Genomic DNA, 13653 nt, shown 5'->3' on the forward strand with positions numbered 1-13653 from the left:
CATGAAAAAGTGCTTAATATCACATTGGGGAAATAAAAATTAAAAGACACAATGAGATTTCACTACACACCCATCAGAACACCTAAAATTTAAAAAGAACACCACCAAATTTCTTGTATATTGTTGGTGTTAGTATAAAACAATTTAGCCAATTTGGAAAAATGACAACTTCTTAAAAGGCTAAAAATCACATATGCTATGACCCAGCAATTCTACTCTTAGCTATTATTCAAAAGAAACGAAAATATGTCCACAAAAAGATTTATATAGGACTATTCAGACCAGTAACTTACGGTTTGAAAAAAATTAACAGTAGTTGAAAAGGCACACTCTAGGGAAGATTAAATAGAGAGGGGCACAAGGGAACTTTCTGGAGTAATAGCAATATTCTGCATCAGATAAGCAAGCTGTATCCTCAAGAACATAGCTGAGTATGCAACAGAGACGATATAAACTCCAAAAACCTAAAATCCTTACTGTCTAGCCCTTTATAACAAAGTCTGTCAACAACTATACTATATCTTGATAATAGTTTGGGTAGTACAGATAAAAGCATTTGTCATAACCTGATGAATTATCTGTGCATTTAATACAGATAAATGTAAACAAAAATACAAAGAAACACTGAGTTCTAGAAAAGGATTTGTCCACTGAACTATTTATAGATGATGAATACTGATGTTAGCAACTTTAACTTTGGTTTGGTTACTTTTTTTTTTTTTTTGGTTTTTCTCCGGTACCGGGAACCGAACTCACGACCTTGCGCTTGCCAGGCAGGCGCTTTTGCCGCTGAGCTAAATCCCCAGCCCCAGCAACTTTAACTTTGAAATACATCAGAAAAGATGGATTAATAAAGGGATAAAGGGGTTAATATTTACATATGTGATAGAACAAATTTAGCAAAAGTATGGAATCTAGGTGATAGGTATAATATAAAGGTGTTCATCCCATAATATTCTTTAACTATTCCACAGTTTGGGCATTTTTAAAAAATAAGATGTTGGGGAAAACATTAATTAGAGGTAAGGAAAATATGCAGTGCTACTGAAATGTACAATGACTGTTTAAATTTTTAAAATGTATTACAGTAAAAGACACATTGCCATTACACCCCCTCAATACTCTGCTCTCACTCCAAACCCTTATACAATTATTCTTGCCACTTTCTGAAGCAGTCCTGGAAGTCATCTTTTGTGAGTATTTTTACAAGCTGTTATCAAATATATGGTGAATGCAGCTGGCACGTGTCATCCAACAAGGCAAGCAGGTTCATAAAAACATTACAATGTGGGGCTGGGGATTTAGCTCAGCGGCAAAGCGCCTGCCTGGCAAGCGCAAGGTCGTGAGTTCGATTCCCCGTACCGGAGAAAAAAAAAAAAAAAAAAAAAAAAAAAGAAAAAAAAATTACAATGTATCTTATCTACTTTATTCACTGTATTTGGTACCATTGGACTTCTGGCTCTTCCCCAAAGTCAAAATGACCATGAAAGGTAAATGTTTTGAATTAATTTAGAACATTAAAGCAGCCACAATAGCTCAACTAAAGAATCTCACAAAAGAGAACTTTAAGAATTGCTTCAGGAAGTGGCAAGAACAATAGGGTAATTGTTTTCAAAGCAAGCAGAAGTATTCTGAGCAGGACTAATGACAATGTGTTTTTTACTATAATACAGTAAAATGACACATGCAATCCGCCCAAAGAAATGATTATTCCAAGCAAAAATGCTCTGTGAACCTCTTTATTCTAAAGAAATCAATTCTGGAACAATATACACTTGTTGAAAGAAACTTTAGCTGCAAAGATATTTACCTTTTCTCAGTCCTGTTAAGAGCTGGCATGCACAATCAAAGTTTACTATAATTTATGCCCTTTATGAAGAATTTTGTAAAACATATAATGACAAATGTAAGAGCAATTTGTTTGGAATAATAATATATCATCACTAAAGAATAACTCTTAATGGAACACATAGCTTTTATCTACAGACTTCAAAGCCAATCAATCTTTCAGATATATCTAAAGCAGAGAAGAAGAGCAAAAAAAGAGAATAAATCAGATCTTCCATTCTTCCCTTTAATTGATTCAATCAATCCTGAGTTAACTAAATCTCAATGAAGTAATCATGTCCTTTTTCTCCATTTCTGGCATGAAAGATAACTACCTTAGAAAGGGGCCAGGCAGTCTTCTATATGACATTGGGGAAGTTACTTAACCTCTCTAAACCTCCACTTTCTCACCTGTAAAGCAAAAATAATAATAGGACTTCTAGGGCTGGTATGAGGACACTACATATAATACCTTTAAAATAGTGTTTAGGGGACTGGTTATAGTTCAGTAATGGAGTCCTTGCCTAGCATGCACAAGGCACTGGGTTCAATCCTTAGCACCACATAAAAAGAAAACAGAAAAAGAAAAAGAAGAATGTTTGGCACATAAGAGTCACATGATAGTGTTACTACCTCACAAAAACAAATACTTTATTATAAACATAGATTATGGGTTCTTTTTGTTTTGTTTTGTTTGTTTGTTTTTCTTCCGGTACCAGGAATTGAACTCATGACCTTGCACTTGCCAGGCAGGCACTTTGCTGCTGAGCTAAATCCCCTATAAATGTAGACTAACAGAACCATAGATTCCTAATATTTGAGGACCAAAAGGCTTTGGAGCACTTCACAGTCCTTTTTGCTGCTCTTCAGATATGCCATACACACTCCTCCCTTAGGGTCATTATATCCATTATTCCCTTTCACTGGAATTTTTATTGCTGATTCCTTCACCTGCTTGCAGTGTTTGCTCAAATGTCACTTTACCAACAAGACCTATCCTGATGGCCACCTTCTTTAAAATTGCAACTATTTTGTTTTAATTTTGTTTTACATTCTTCCCAGAGTACTTTGTACAGTATGAAATAAATTTTTATAATTATTACTGCCTGGGTTATTGCCCAATGATGTAAGGGATTCTTGTATTAAGTTCACTGATACAGCCCAAGTAGGTACTCAAACTCTTTGGATTTTAGTTATAATCTAGCCTACTCTCTTCATTTTACAGGTAAGAAATTTTAGAAATAAGCTGAATCAAGGTTACCCATGGCTATGAAACTGAGTGAATAACAGAAATTATGCCTCTCAGTCCAGTGCTCTTTTGAGTACAGCTCACTATCTCTCTAATCCTAGAACATTACCAAAAAAAGTCATAATCACCCACATTTTCCTCCAGGATGATTTACCTTTGGAATTTCTTGTCCTTGCAAATGCTGCTGTGTCTGAAATACAGAAATGCTCTGACAAGCAGTGGAAGCTTGTACTGGAATACTAAGTGTCAGAAGATAAAGATAAGATGGCTGACTTGGAAGGGCTATCCCAGAGTTTTGATGCCAGGTCTGCTACTGTAGTTCTACTTCTGATGACCCAGAAATGGGTGCTAAGCTCAAAAACAGCTGCCACTGGGGCTGGCCAGTAGACTTGATGCATGCAAACTGGTACTGTACTATTTCTTTTTTCCTGTAGCGAAAATGTTTGACTACATCTAATGCCTGAAACCTTGAGACTGCTCTAAAAGCTGTATTACACATTGCTGTCCCATTGCCATAGGTTGCAACTGTTCTTCTAAAGGAGCTATAATCTGGAGCATGTTTGGAGAAGTCTTTTGAATATATGGTAATAGCTGAACACCACACTTATCCAGATAAGTGTGTTGTACAGAGTTGGTTAGGTGCCTGTGAAAGATTGCAGTTGATTTATGGAACCTTCCTGAGTAGACAACTGATAGGTTTTTTTGTACTTGTGTATGAGATAAATGACATCTGGTGATGCAGAATGAAAGCTGAGTGAGAAACCTGACTTGAGGTTAGATATACAGTAATTGGGAAAGCTGTGTTGAAAAATGAACAAGCTGGATCAGGGCCTGAAAATGGGCCTGCTCAGTGAAAGACAATGGCGCAGGATGCTGAAGTTGTCCTTCACTGCTCTCTGAGATCTGCTACTAGTTGACTAAGCCTGAGTTTTTAGCTCTTTGTATCCAAAACCAATGTCTACCTGGGATGGTTCCACTAAATGTTGGGTACTAAATAAAGGCTCAGTAGAATGTGTCTGTGTTAAATATATGTTTTGTTCCAGTGTTAAAGAACTGCTACCTCCAGACTATGTTAAATAAGCTTGTTTAGAAGTAGACCTTGCTACATAAGGTGGTACAGAATATAACTTCTGATCTGCAGAGTTTGTAATGGGTACTTGCTTGCTATGAAGAGGGTTTACTGTACAGTATATACTTGCTGAGTTATGAAAGTTACCTGTTCAGTTGTCTGAATAGTGTAAGCAATTTTTCCTGAGAAACATTTTTAAGAGGCAGTGTCTGACAGACTGATCCATAGATTGCACATCTTCAGCTCCCTGGTGTGGAAAAGGTGAGTGAATGGGAGATTGTACAAGATAAGCAGGGTGCCCTTGGGCCAGTGTCAAATAAGAAGACTGTACTGCAGTGGGATTGGATAAGAAGTCTGCATGGAATAGGCCGGCTGTGATCCCAGTGGTTGTATAGTGTAAAGTGGATGTTCTGGGGCTGGAAGTGAATAAATATGATGTGCTGGAGTGTGAATTGGGTAAGTTGGCTGTGGTGAATAAGAAGTTTGCTCCTGGGGTTGTATCACAAAAGGTGGCTGCTCAGGAGCCATCACTGGAGAAGGTGGTAGTTCTGTAGGTGGCCTTCGATAAGTGTGTTGTACAGAGTAACATGGCCACTCCAGGGGCTAAATTACACTTTCAATACCAGCCTTTGGCTACTAATGACTTGAAAGAGCATCAGACTCTTGAAAAATAAAATCCTGCTGAACATTTTTCTGTGAAGATGCCATAATCTTATGATGTAAAAATATAGTTAAAGGCTGCTGCTGAATAGAAGCTTGGAAACAGGGCTCTTTCAAATGTATGATCTAGCTTTGTGATGCTGAAGAAGCTAGAGTTCTAGATCTTGAGTTCTAGACTCTTGATGCTCCACGGTTAGGAAATTGTATCTTTTGTGAAGGCTGATAGGCTCATGAATGCCTCCCAATGAAATGGAAAGGACCTGAGCTGTACCAGCAGCACTATGTGCAGTGCTCATATATTAAGCAGAATAATGATCGAACAAAGCTTGGGAGTAATTAACCAGTAAGAACCTAGAACTCAGATTGGCATCTGGTGCTTTAGATAATACCTAATTCCCAATTCTAGGACCAGACTCAAGTTGTTGGATGCAGGGAACTCATCTAAGAAGCAGGAAATCTTTAAGGAGAAATTATAGAAAGGAATTATAGTGTACAATTCTAATAACTGACATGTCTAAAATCATGGGTTGGGCTGAAGTTTGCTCCAGGGACCAGCTGCAGTTCCTGGTGCTAGTGCAAGGCAAATTCACATTATGAATGCATATACCATGCCTATTTTAATAGGACTTTTTAAGAAAGATTGATAAAATAATGCTATATTCTGAAAATTTCATCAAGTTAGTAAAAAGATGCCAAATATACAGAATTAGTTTCAAAAATCCTAACATAAGTAAATATTAGCTGAATATATAAAGGGGCTAAGGCCAGTGCCAGCAATATACTGCTCATGGCTTCTCATTTATTGCGCTTACCACATAATTCACTGAAACCCGGGCAAAGATTCAGAGTAACTGAATCTGACTATCAAGGGCCATTCTATATAATTTTGGGGGAAAATTATTTCATAATTAAATTGTGATTAGGGCTTATCCGAGGTCTAGTATCTTGCCATGTGAGCTGGTTAAGCTATGCAGAAACATAACTCTGTGTGCCTCTGGTCACAGTTAAAGCCTCAATGGTCCCCAGGTGCTGTGACTCCTGGGCAAGATTACATCAGCTGAAGACATCCTGGTTTCTTGAGAACCAAGTAGTAATTTTTTAAAAAGGGCTTCACCAGGGGAAAGGCAAACTTCTTATTAACCTGCCCTCTCTCCCCACCATCCTCATCAGCTTAAGATCACTGCCACCCTCTGAGTCATCAGAAGTGATCCTCATCAACATAAGATCTACTGTCTTCTATTTCTTTGCTGAAAGAAACTGTTAATGAGTCCTTGACTGATCAATATTGCATGTCTCTATCTGTTTTCATGAGAAACCACTGTGAAGATATCAATATGTAATACAACAAGCATTAATTTCCTACCACTTTGTTTGTAACTCTGTATTGTCTGTACTGTTCTTTTGCGATTTTGTAAAAGGTTGTCTGTTAATGTTTTCCTCCTTTTATTTTTAAAATTTAAAAAAAAAAACATAAGATCTTCATTAGCATAAAACCACGGCTGCTCTCTGAGTCATCTGATAATCCCCTCATCATTTTCCTCAATGTAAATGTGATCAATAAATATCAAGGTTCCGGCTGCCTTGTGGCCTGTTGCTCCCCATAAACATCTGGCCATCCCAGATCCCTGTTGCACTGCCATTTTGCCTCCTGCTCTTTCTTTTCACCATATACCATAACACCTTGTAGGAGAAAGGGGTCCACTGCAGGGTTCCATAATATCTGATACTTTCACATACTAAATAGTGGAATTCCCAAGAGAAAAAGCAAAGGATTTCAGTATGATAGCTATCATGAGTGCAAATTCTCTCTCAAGAAGAGGAGCGAGCTGGCTGAAATAAATATGGGTTAGCTGTAACAATTTCTAGAGCTCGGGCCACCATGTTCATAAAAAAGACCCAGATAGTCAACGTGCTTGTTTATGTGGGTTCTATATAGTACATGCAAGGGCAGGCTACAAAAAATAGTATGTTTGTAATATACACATATCTATAAACAAAAATATAGATTTGTACATAGAAAAAAGACAAATCTAGAAACTGTCTTCTAAAAGTAGTTGTTCTAGATAAAGGGACAACAGGTGATTTCCAGTTTCTTCTTTATAACTTTATGGGCTCTATTTTAAGTAAGCAAACAACACTTTTATAGTAATTTTTAGAAAGTGATAGTTGTTAAGTTTGTTGATTAACTGGAAATGAATATATACCAATCTCTTAAAAGAAACACATACTGTACCAGCTATTGGCTAACTAGAGAATACCCAGGAACTTAGACTATCTTATTTCCAGAGAACAAAAGCACATAAAGGGAGTTGTGGAGATAAAGAGATAAACAGTGTGAAGGCAAAAAAAAGGCCAACCATGTGTTAAGAGTCTATAATTTAGGCAACCAGAATGTACTCTGGATATATGACCTCACACAAAGACTATTTTATTCATGGTCAGAAATGAATAATGCCGACTTTACAAGTCTAAAAGACAAAAATTCTTCTTATTTATCCTACAGAAGTAAACCTGAACCAAAAACAAGTCAAGAATGTAAATGAATGTGCTGGAAATTATTACAGACTCTGAAATACTATTTCAGATTAAGTGCAACACATATTCTTCCATATTCAAACCAGGCTGGAGAAGTTTGATACAAAGAACAAACTACTATTACCAAGAAGAGAGCAGAGTCCTAAATAAATCTTTTGTCCATAAACTCAGTTTCCTATTGCTTCTTCAGTTATATAAGTAGTGTTTCCAGATTATAACTATACAATGTTAGGCATATTCTCAAGAGAAATTTCTTGGGTAAAGGAAAACATAAACAAATTTTAGCTTTCCGTGACTTTTATCTAGACTATGATGAATTTATGAAAGAGATAAATTGCTTCTCAGAAAAATCTAGGCAGGATTAATTTGTTTGAATAAATACAGAGCCTATAAAAATGTATCCTACCTTTATCTGTGAGACCTTCTGGACAGTTAATGGGGAAACTTGGGGCTGTGAAACAACTGTAGGTCCAAGGACATGTACAGGCAAAACAGTGGACTGACCTTGAACCACAGGCAAAATCTGGGGCTGAGTCAGCTGTGGACGCAACTATTAAGATAAAAAGATTAAAGGTAAATTATCCCAGTTATGATAAATATACTTTCTTGAGACAGGGTCACGCTATACAGTTCAGGTTAGCTTTGAACTCACTATGTAACCCAGGCTGGCCTTGAACTCTCAGCAATCCTCCAGCCTCAGCCTCCTGAATGCTGGGATCACAGGCGTGTTGCCACCATGCCTGGCTAATATATGTTCTTTTTGTCTTTTTGAGACAGGGTCTCACTATGCAGTTCAAGCTGGCCTTGAGCTCACTTTGTAGCCCAGGCTGGTCTTGAACTCACAACAATCCTCCTGCCTCAGTCTTCCGTGTGCTGGGATTACAGGCGTGTGCCACCACACCCGGCTTAACATACTATTATATACTTAAAATATAATAGTTCTCCTCACCCCTGAAATTTGCTGGCAATGTCCTACTAGTTGCTGGGATGGATAAATTTGCCCTGGAACATTTATGTCGGCTTGCAGGATGTTGGAAGTCATTTGAGAGCTCATCATCTGGTTTGAGGAATAGGGTAAACTGGGCTGGCTTGAAGTATCTGAATGTATAACTGATCCAGCTTCTGCTTCGGACAAATTATCACCTATAGCAAATAAAACAAGCAACAGGTAGAAAAGAACATTTGAAGCACAATGTCTAAATTGTATAGATAACAATAAATGTTTCTTTAATGGATATTATTTTTACCCTGACAAACAAAAAGAACTTCAAAAAGCATGTACACTGAAGAGCAAATCAGAAACAATCATGTGAACTCTATATTAAGCAATGAAATATTGACAATGTAGTTCAACTAAAATTTCCTTCCCTCACTCATCCTTCCTTCCTTTTCTTTTTCTCCCCTCTTCTCTCTCTCTGCCTCCGTCTCTCTTTCTCTCCCTCCCCCACCTCAAGCCTGGTGATAGAATCCAGGGCCTCACATATGCTAAGCACACAGTCCGCTACTGAGCTACATCTTCAGTCCTATACTTTTCTTCACAAAACAAAACCTAAAAACAAAGAATCACATACAAATTAACTCTATTTGCTAACCATTTCATGTATCTCCCTAACTAAACTATACTTACCATTACAATTTCAGTAAAATGTGTCATAATCTCTTCCTCCTAGAAACTGGGTAGAAAAACTATGTATTTTAGAATAATTGCTTATTACTATGCAAATATTGTATACTTCCAGAGAAAAGAATGCATTATAGCAGGAAAAAATAGAGTACTTTTCTTGGTGATACTGGGGATTGAACCCAGGACCACTGAACTGAGCTGTACACTGCTCTTTGTTATTTTTTGAGAGAGGGTCTCACTACATCACTAAGATACCCAGGCTGGGCTTCAATTTGTGATCTATATGCCTCAGCCTCCCAGAGTTCTGGGATTACAGGTGTGTGCCTCACAAAAAATAGAGGGCTTCAAAATGATAAAGTCTTAACATCTACAAAATTCCTTCTTGAGGAATAAATGATATCTTTAGCTCTAAATTTTCTTTGCTAAAGGATTTAAATTAGACTCTTGAAAGTGTTAGTAAGGAGCTGGGGATTTAGCTCAGTGGCACAAGTGCCTGCCTGGCAAGCACAAGTTCCTGAGTTTGATTCCGGGTACCAAAAAAAAAGTGTTAGTAAGACTAGGAGCATGCCTATAATCTCAGCACTCGGAGGCTAAAGCAGGAGGATCGCCGTGAGTTTGAGGCCAGCCTGGGCTATGTAAGTGAGTTCAAGGCAAGCCTGCACTACATAGTGAGACCCTGTCTCAAAAACAAAAACCAGAAGTGTTAGTAAGGTCTGAATGTCGTGGCAAACACCTGCAATCCTAGCTATTTGGGAGGTCGAGACAGGAAGATTATGAATGATGGACTACATAGTAAGATTCCTATCTTAAGACAAAAAAATATAAAAATGGCTGGGGATGTAGTTCAGTGGTAAAGTGCCTACATAGACACTCTATTTCAACTCCCAATATCAAGTAAACTTTACTTTTTCTCTGAATAAAAATAGTGAATGCAATCCTTATGTAACTCACACCTTGGAAAAGACATTCAATGAACAATTTTTAAGTTGTTTTTTTTTTTTTTTTTTTTTTTTTTTTGAGACAGAGTCTCACTATGTTTCTTAGTCTCAAATTCCTCGAGTCAAGAAAACCTCCCACCGGGGGCTGGGGATTTAGCTCAGCGGCAAAAGCGCCTGCCTGGCAAGCGCAAGGTCGTGAGTTCGGTTCCCGGTACCGGAGAAAAACCAAAAAACAAAAAAAAAAACAAAACAAGAAAACCTCCCACCTCACCCTCCCAAGTGGCTGGGACTACAGACATACATCACTGTGTCCAGCCAGAACAATTTCTTAATTTTATTGTTGTTTTTAAAATTTTTTTTGGTTTTTTTGAGACAGGATCTCGCTATGTAGTTCAGGCTGGCCTTGAATTCACTATAGAGCCCAGGCTGGCCTCGAACTCATAGCGTTCCTCCTGCCTTGGCTTCTGGAGTACTGGGATTACAGGCATGTGCTTTTGCGCCCAGCTTTCTCGATTTGATTTGATTTCATTTCATTTTTTGGTTTTCTGAGACAGACAAACCTGGCCTTGAATGCACTATGTAGCCCAGGCAGGCCTCAAATTCACAACAATCCTCTCTGCCTTGGTGTTCCAAATGCTGGGATTCCAGGCGTGTGCCACTGCACCTGGCCCAGTTTTCTCAATTTTAAAATAAGGATACTCACCCTATTTCAGAGGTTTTATGAAGAGTTTAAAGAACTGATAGATAACAGAACACTTTGAAAAACACAGAATGCCACTTAAAGACAACTTGATTTTTCAAATTGCATCTGTTTTTACCTCTAACAGACAAACAATCCTGCTGTGGTTTTCTTTGTAGAAGCTGTTGCTTAACATGCTGATCAACTTCAGTTTCTTCACATTCAACCCTGGTGTACTGCGCAGGGGCAGGGGGCACAGTTGTAGTTTGATGCTGAGTCAATACCGTTCCCACAGACTTGCACTGTGAATCTTTGTGTTCTTCCGAACAACCAGCAGGCTTCTTCTCTCTAGACTTTTTTATCAGGGTCACCCGGTCTCTAATGGATTTAGCAACAGCTTTGGAATCACTTTCATGGAAGAATCCAGACTTGACCTGCAAACAAAATGTAATAAACAAGCTAACATTTAAAATTTTAGCCTTTTTTTTCACTACCAACATTATATTATGTCCAAAGTTCCAAATGTTATAATCAAAGACATATATATATATATGCAAGAGCCTTTAATTGACATAAGAAAACTATTAATATTACCAAGCATTACTAAAATACTTTCAGATTTTAAACAAAAATAAACAAAACATGATGCTTCAGTATGGTATGTGGAGCCTTATTACAGGTAATTTATGACTACCATTAAGTTTTGTGAAAGATTAAGCGTTTCATCATTCCACAGTGTCTGTAATGTGCTGAATACTGAGCATGAGAGAGATGCATATGACTAAATTAGTCATTTGTCCTGTATAAGCACAAAATCTGGGAATGTGAGATGGATATAAACTTAAAATGAAATGAGGTAAAAAAAAATGAGATGCTGAAAAAGCTCTGAAGAAGGAACACGTGCCTCTCTGGAGGAAACAAGAGAAAGTGTCACAGAGAAAGTAAGTTTGGACCTGGATTAAAGCCAAAAGAGGAATGAGCAAGCTATTAAGGAAATCACAAATAAAGTCTGGGAGGAAGATCAACATTCTGGGCACAGGGAAATAATTATCATAGCAAAGTATTATGTCTTACTAGACATTAGAAGAATGAGAAAAGAGGAAAGGGCTCTGCTTTGTTGTCTCAGAGGAACAGGGCTGAGAGGCAGAAATGCTTGAGGAGGTACAATGGCATATTATTCTCAGTCCTACAGTCTGCTTTTTAAAGTATATCTTGGAGCCGAACATGCTGGCACACACCTGTCATCCCAGCATTCGGGAGGCTGAGGCAGTAGGATCACTGAGAGTACAAGGCCAGCCTGGACTACATAGCAAATTTAAGGCCAGCCTGAACTATACAGCAAGACTCTGTCTAAAAAGAAAAGCCTATCTTGGGGGTTCTGCAGACTTTTGGAAATTTTATGGTAGTTGAAAAATGATTAAAATGCTAGACAAAACACATGTGCAATTTTGCTCCCTCTCAAAGCTTCAAAAGCAAAATACCTCACAGTTAGTGTATTTTAAAATTATAAACCCACAATAACAGGGAGAGTAAGAGAAAGATAAAACATGTTTAAAAGCTTGGACCATAGAAAACAGACAGACAAAAGCAAGCTAGCAGATCTGAGAAAGGTGAACTATAGAAAACTGAGAATCATTCCTATTTATACTTAAGAATACTTTAAAAATCACACGAACTAGCAACACTAGGTACTTCTACAACTGAGGGTAAAGTCAAAAGAGATGGCTAACATAAGGAAGATTAGGCTAAACAGTTCTAAAAATCAGTTACATAGGTATCTACACCCTACTCTCCATTCCACACCTTTGCATGATTGCTCCTCTTTTCTCTAAAAATCCAGAGTTTTCTTCTCTGGGGAGAGTAAAAGATAGTATCACTGGACTATGGAAGACGAAGTACAGTTGAGGATGTGACTACCATGTTAAAAACAAAACAATTACGTGAGCGTATGTAGCTGGATGTCTAATTCAGAAATGACCCTCTTCGCTACTTGCTAACAAAATGGTAACCACACCCTTAAATCCAGAAAGGACACTGAAAGATGCTTCTCTGGAGAATATGATCAACCCAAGATAAAAGACTTAGAAATGCCTTTAAAGATGTCCAGTTAATGGTCCACCCAAATATCCTACTATAGTCAAAGTTAACCAGTCCTACACAAGCAATCATCATCTAGTCAGCTTATTTGTCCTTGTGGTGAAAAACATTATGGCCCCTCAAAGATGTTCCCTCCTAATCTCCAAACCTGTCCATATGGTGAGAAAGCACTCCCATCATGGTGTTTGCTCTGTAAGGCACAGTTGACCTTAGGCTAGGGAGACTATCTGGGTGAAACTTTAACCAGTAGATGACTTGAGAAGGATTCAATATGGCCTTGCTGGCTTTTAAGATGGAGTAAGGTGTACATGAAAAACTGAAAAACAGCTTCTAGATGCTGAAAGCAATCTCTAGCTAATAACTAGGAAAGAAACAGGGAATTCAACTTTACAACTATATGGAATTGAATTCTGTCAACCACCTGGATGAGCCGAAAATCAGATTCTACCTCAGAGCTTCAGAAAACAATTAGGCCAAATATTGCCTTGATTATAGGTTGGTGAGATCCTAAGTAGAGAATCATCCAAAGCCCACCACAACTTCTGACTGATATAACTTGCAGATAATAAATATGTAGTTACTATTTTAAGTTATGAAATTTGTTATGCAACATTAGGAAACTAATATAATCAGTATTCAAAATGAGAGTCAAAACATTAAATTTACAGAGTGCTGTGATAATGTTGCATAAACAGAACAAAGAACAAGATGCTTACTCTAAAAAAGGAACATAAAAAATGAAAACAGAAGCCAAGTGTGGTGGTGCATTCCTGTAATCCCAGAACTTGGGAAACTGAGCCAAGAGGATCACTGCAAGTTCAAAGCCAGCCTACAGTACAAAGGAAAGGAAAGGAAAGGAAAGGAAAGGAAAGGAAAGGAAAGGAAAGGAAAGGAAAGGAAAGGAAAGGAAAGGAAAGGAAAGGGAAGGGGAAAGGAAAGAGGAAAGGAAAGAGGAAAGGAAAGAGGAAAGGAAAG

At 37.8% G+C, this 13653-nt stretch overlaps 1 protein-coding gene across 5 annotated transcripts in view; it reads right to left on the reverse strand.

Annotated features, from left to right (window-relative positions):
- Nucleotides 1-13653, reverse strand: part of Wnk3 (WNK lysine deficient protein kinase 3) — a 200532-nt gene that overhangs the window by 109634 nt on the left and 77245 nt on the right. For 4 of the 5 annotated variants that reach the window (XM_013502859.1, XM_013502858.1, XM_013502860.1 and 1 more), the window contains exons 8-10: nt 10721-11015; nt 8290-8483; nt 7747-7890 (exon numbers count right to left, since the gene is read on the reverse strand). In XM_013502859.1, the coding sequence (XP_013358313.1) occupies nt 7747-7890; nt 8290-8483; nt 10721-11015 (633 nt within the window). The remainder of the gene's footprint in view (nt 1-7746; nt 7891-8289; nt 8484-10720; nt 11016-13653) is intronic. The other variant, XM_013502861.1, reaches the window with a different exon arrangement.

This window comes from Chinchilla lanigera, unplaced genomic scaffold, assembly GCF_000276665.1.
Source record: "Chinchilla lanigera isolate Chin_1 unplaced genomic scaffold, ChiLan1.0 scaffold00074, whole genome shotgun sequence".
Classification (NCBI taxonomy): Eukaryota; Metazoa; Chordata; class Mammalia; order Rodentia; family Chinchillidae; genus Chinchilla; species Chinchilla lanigera.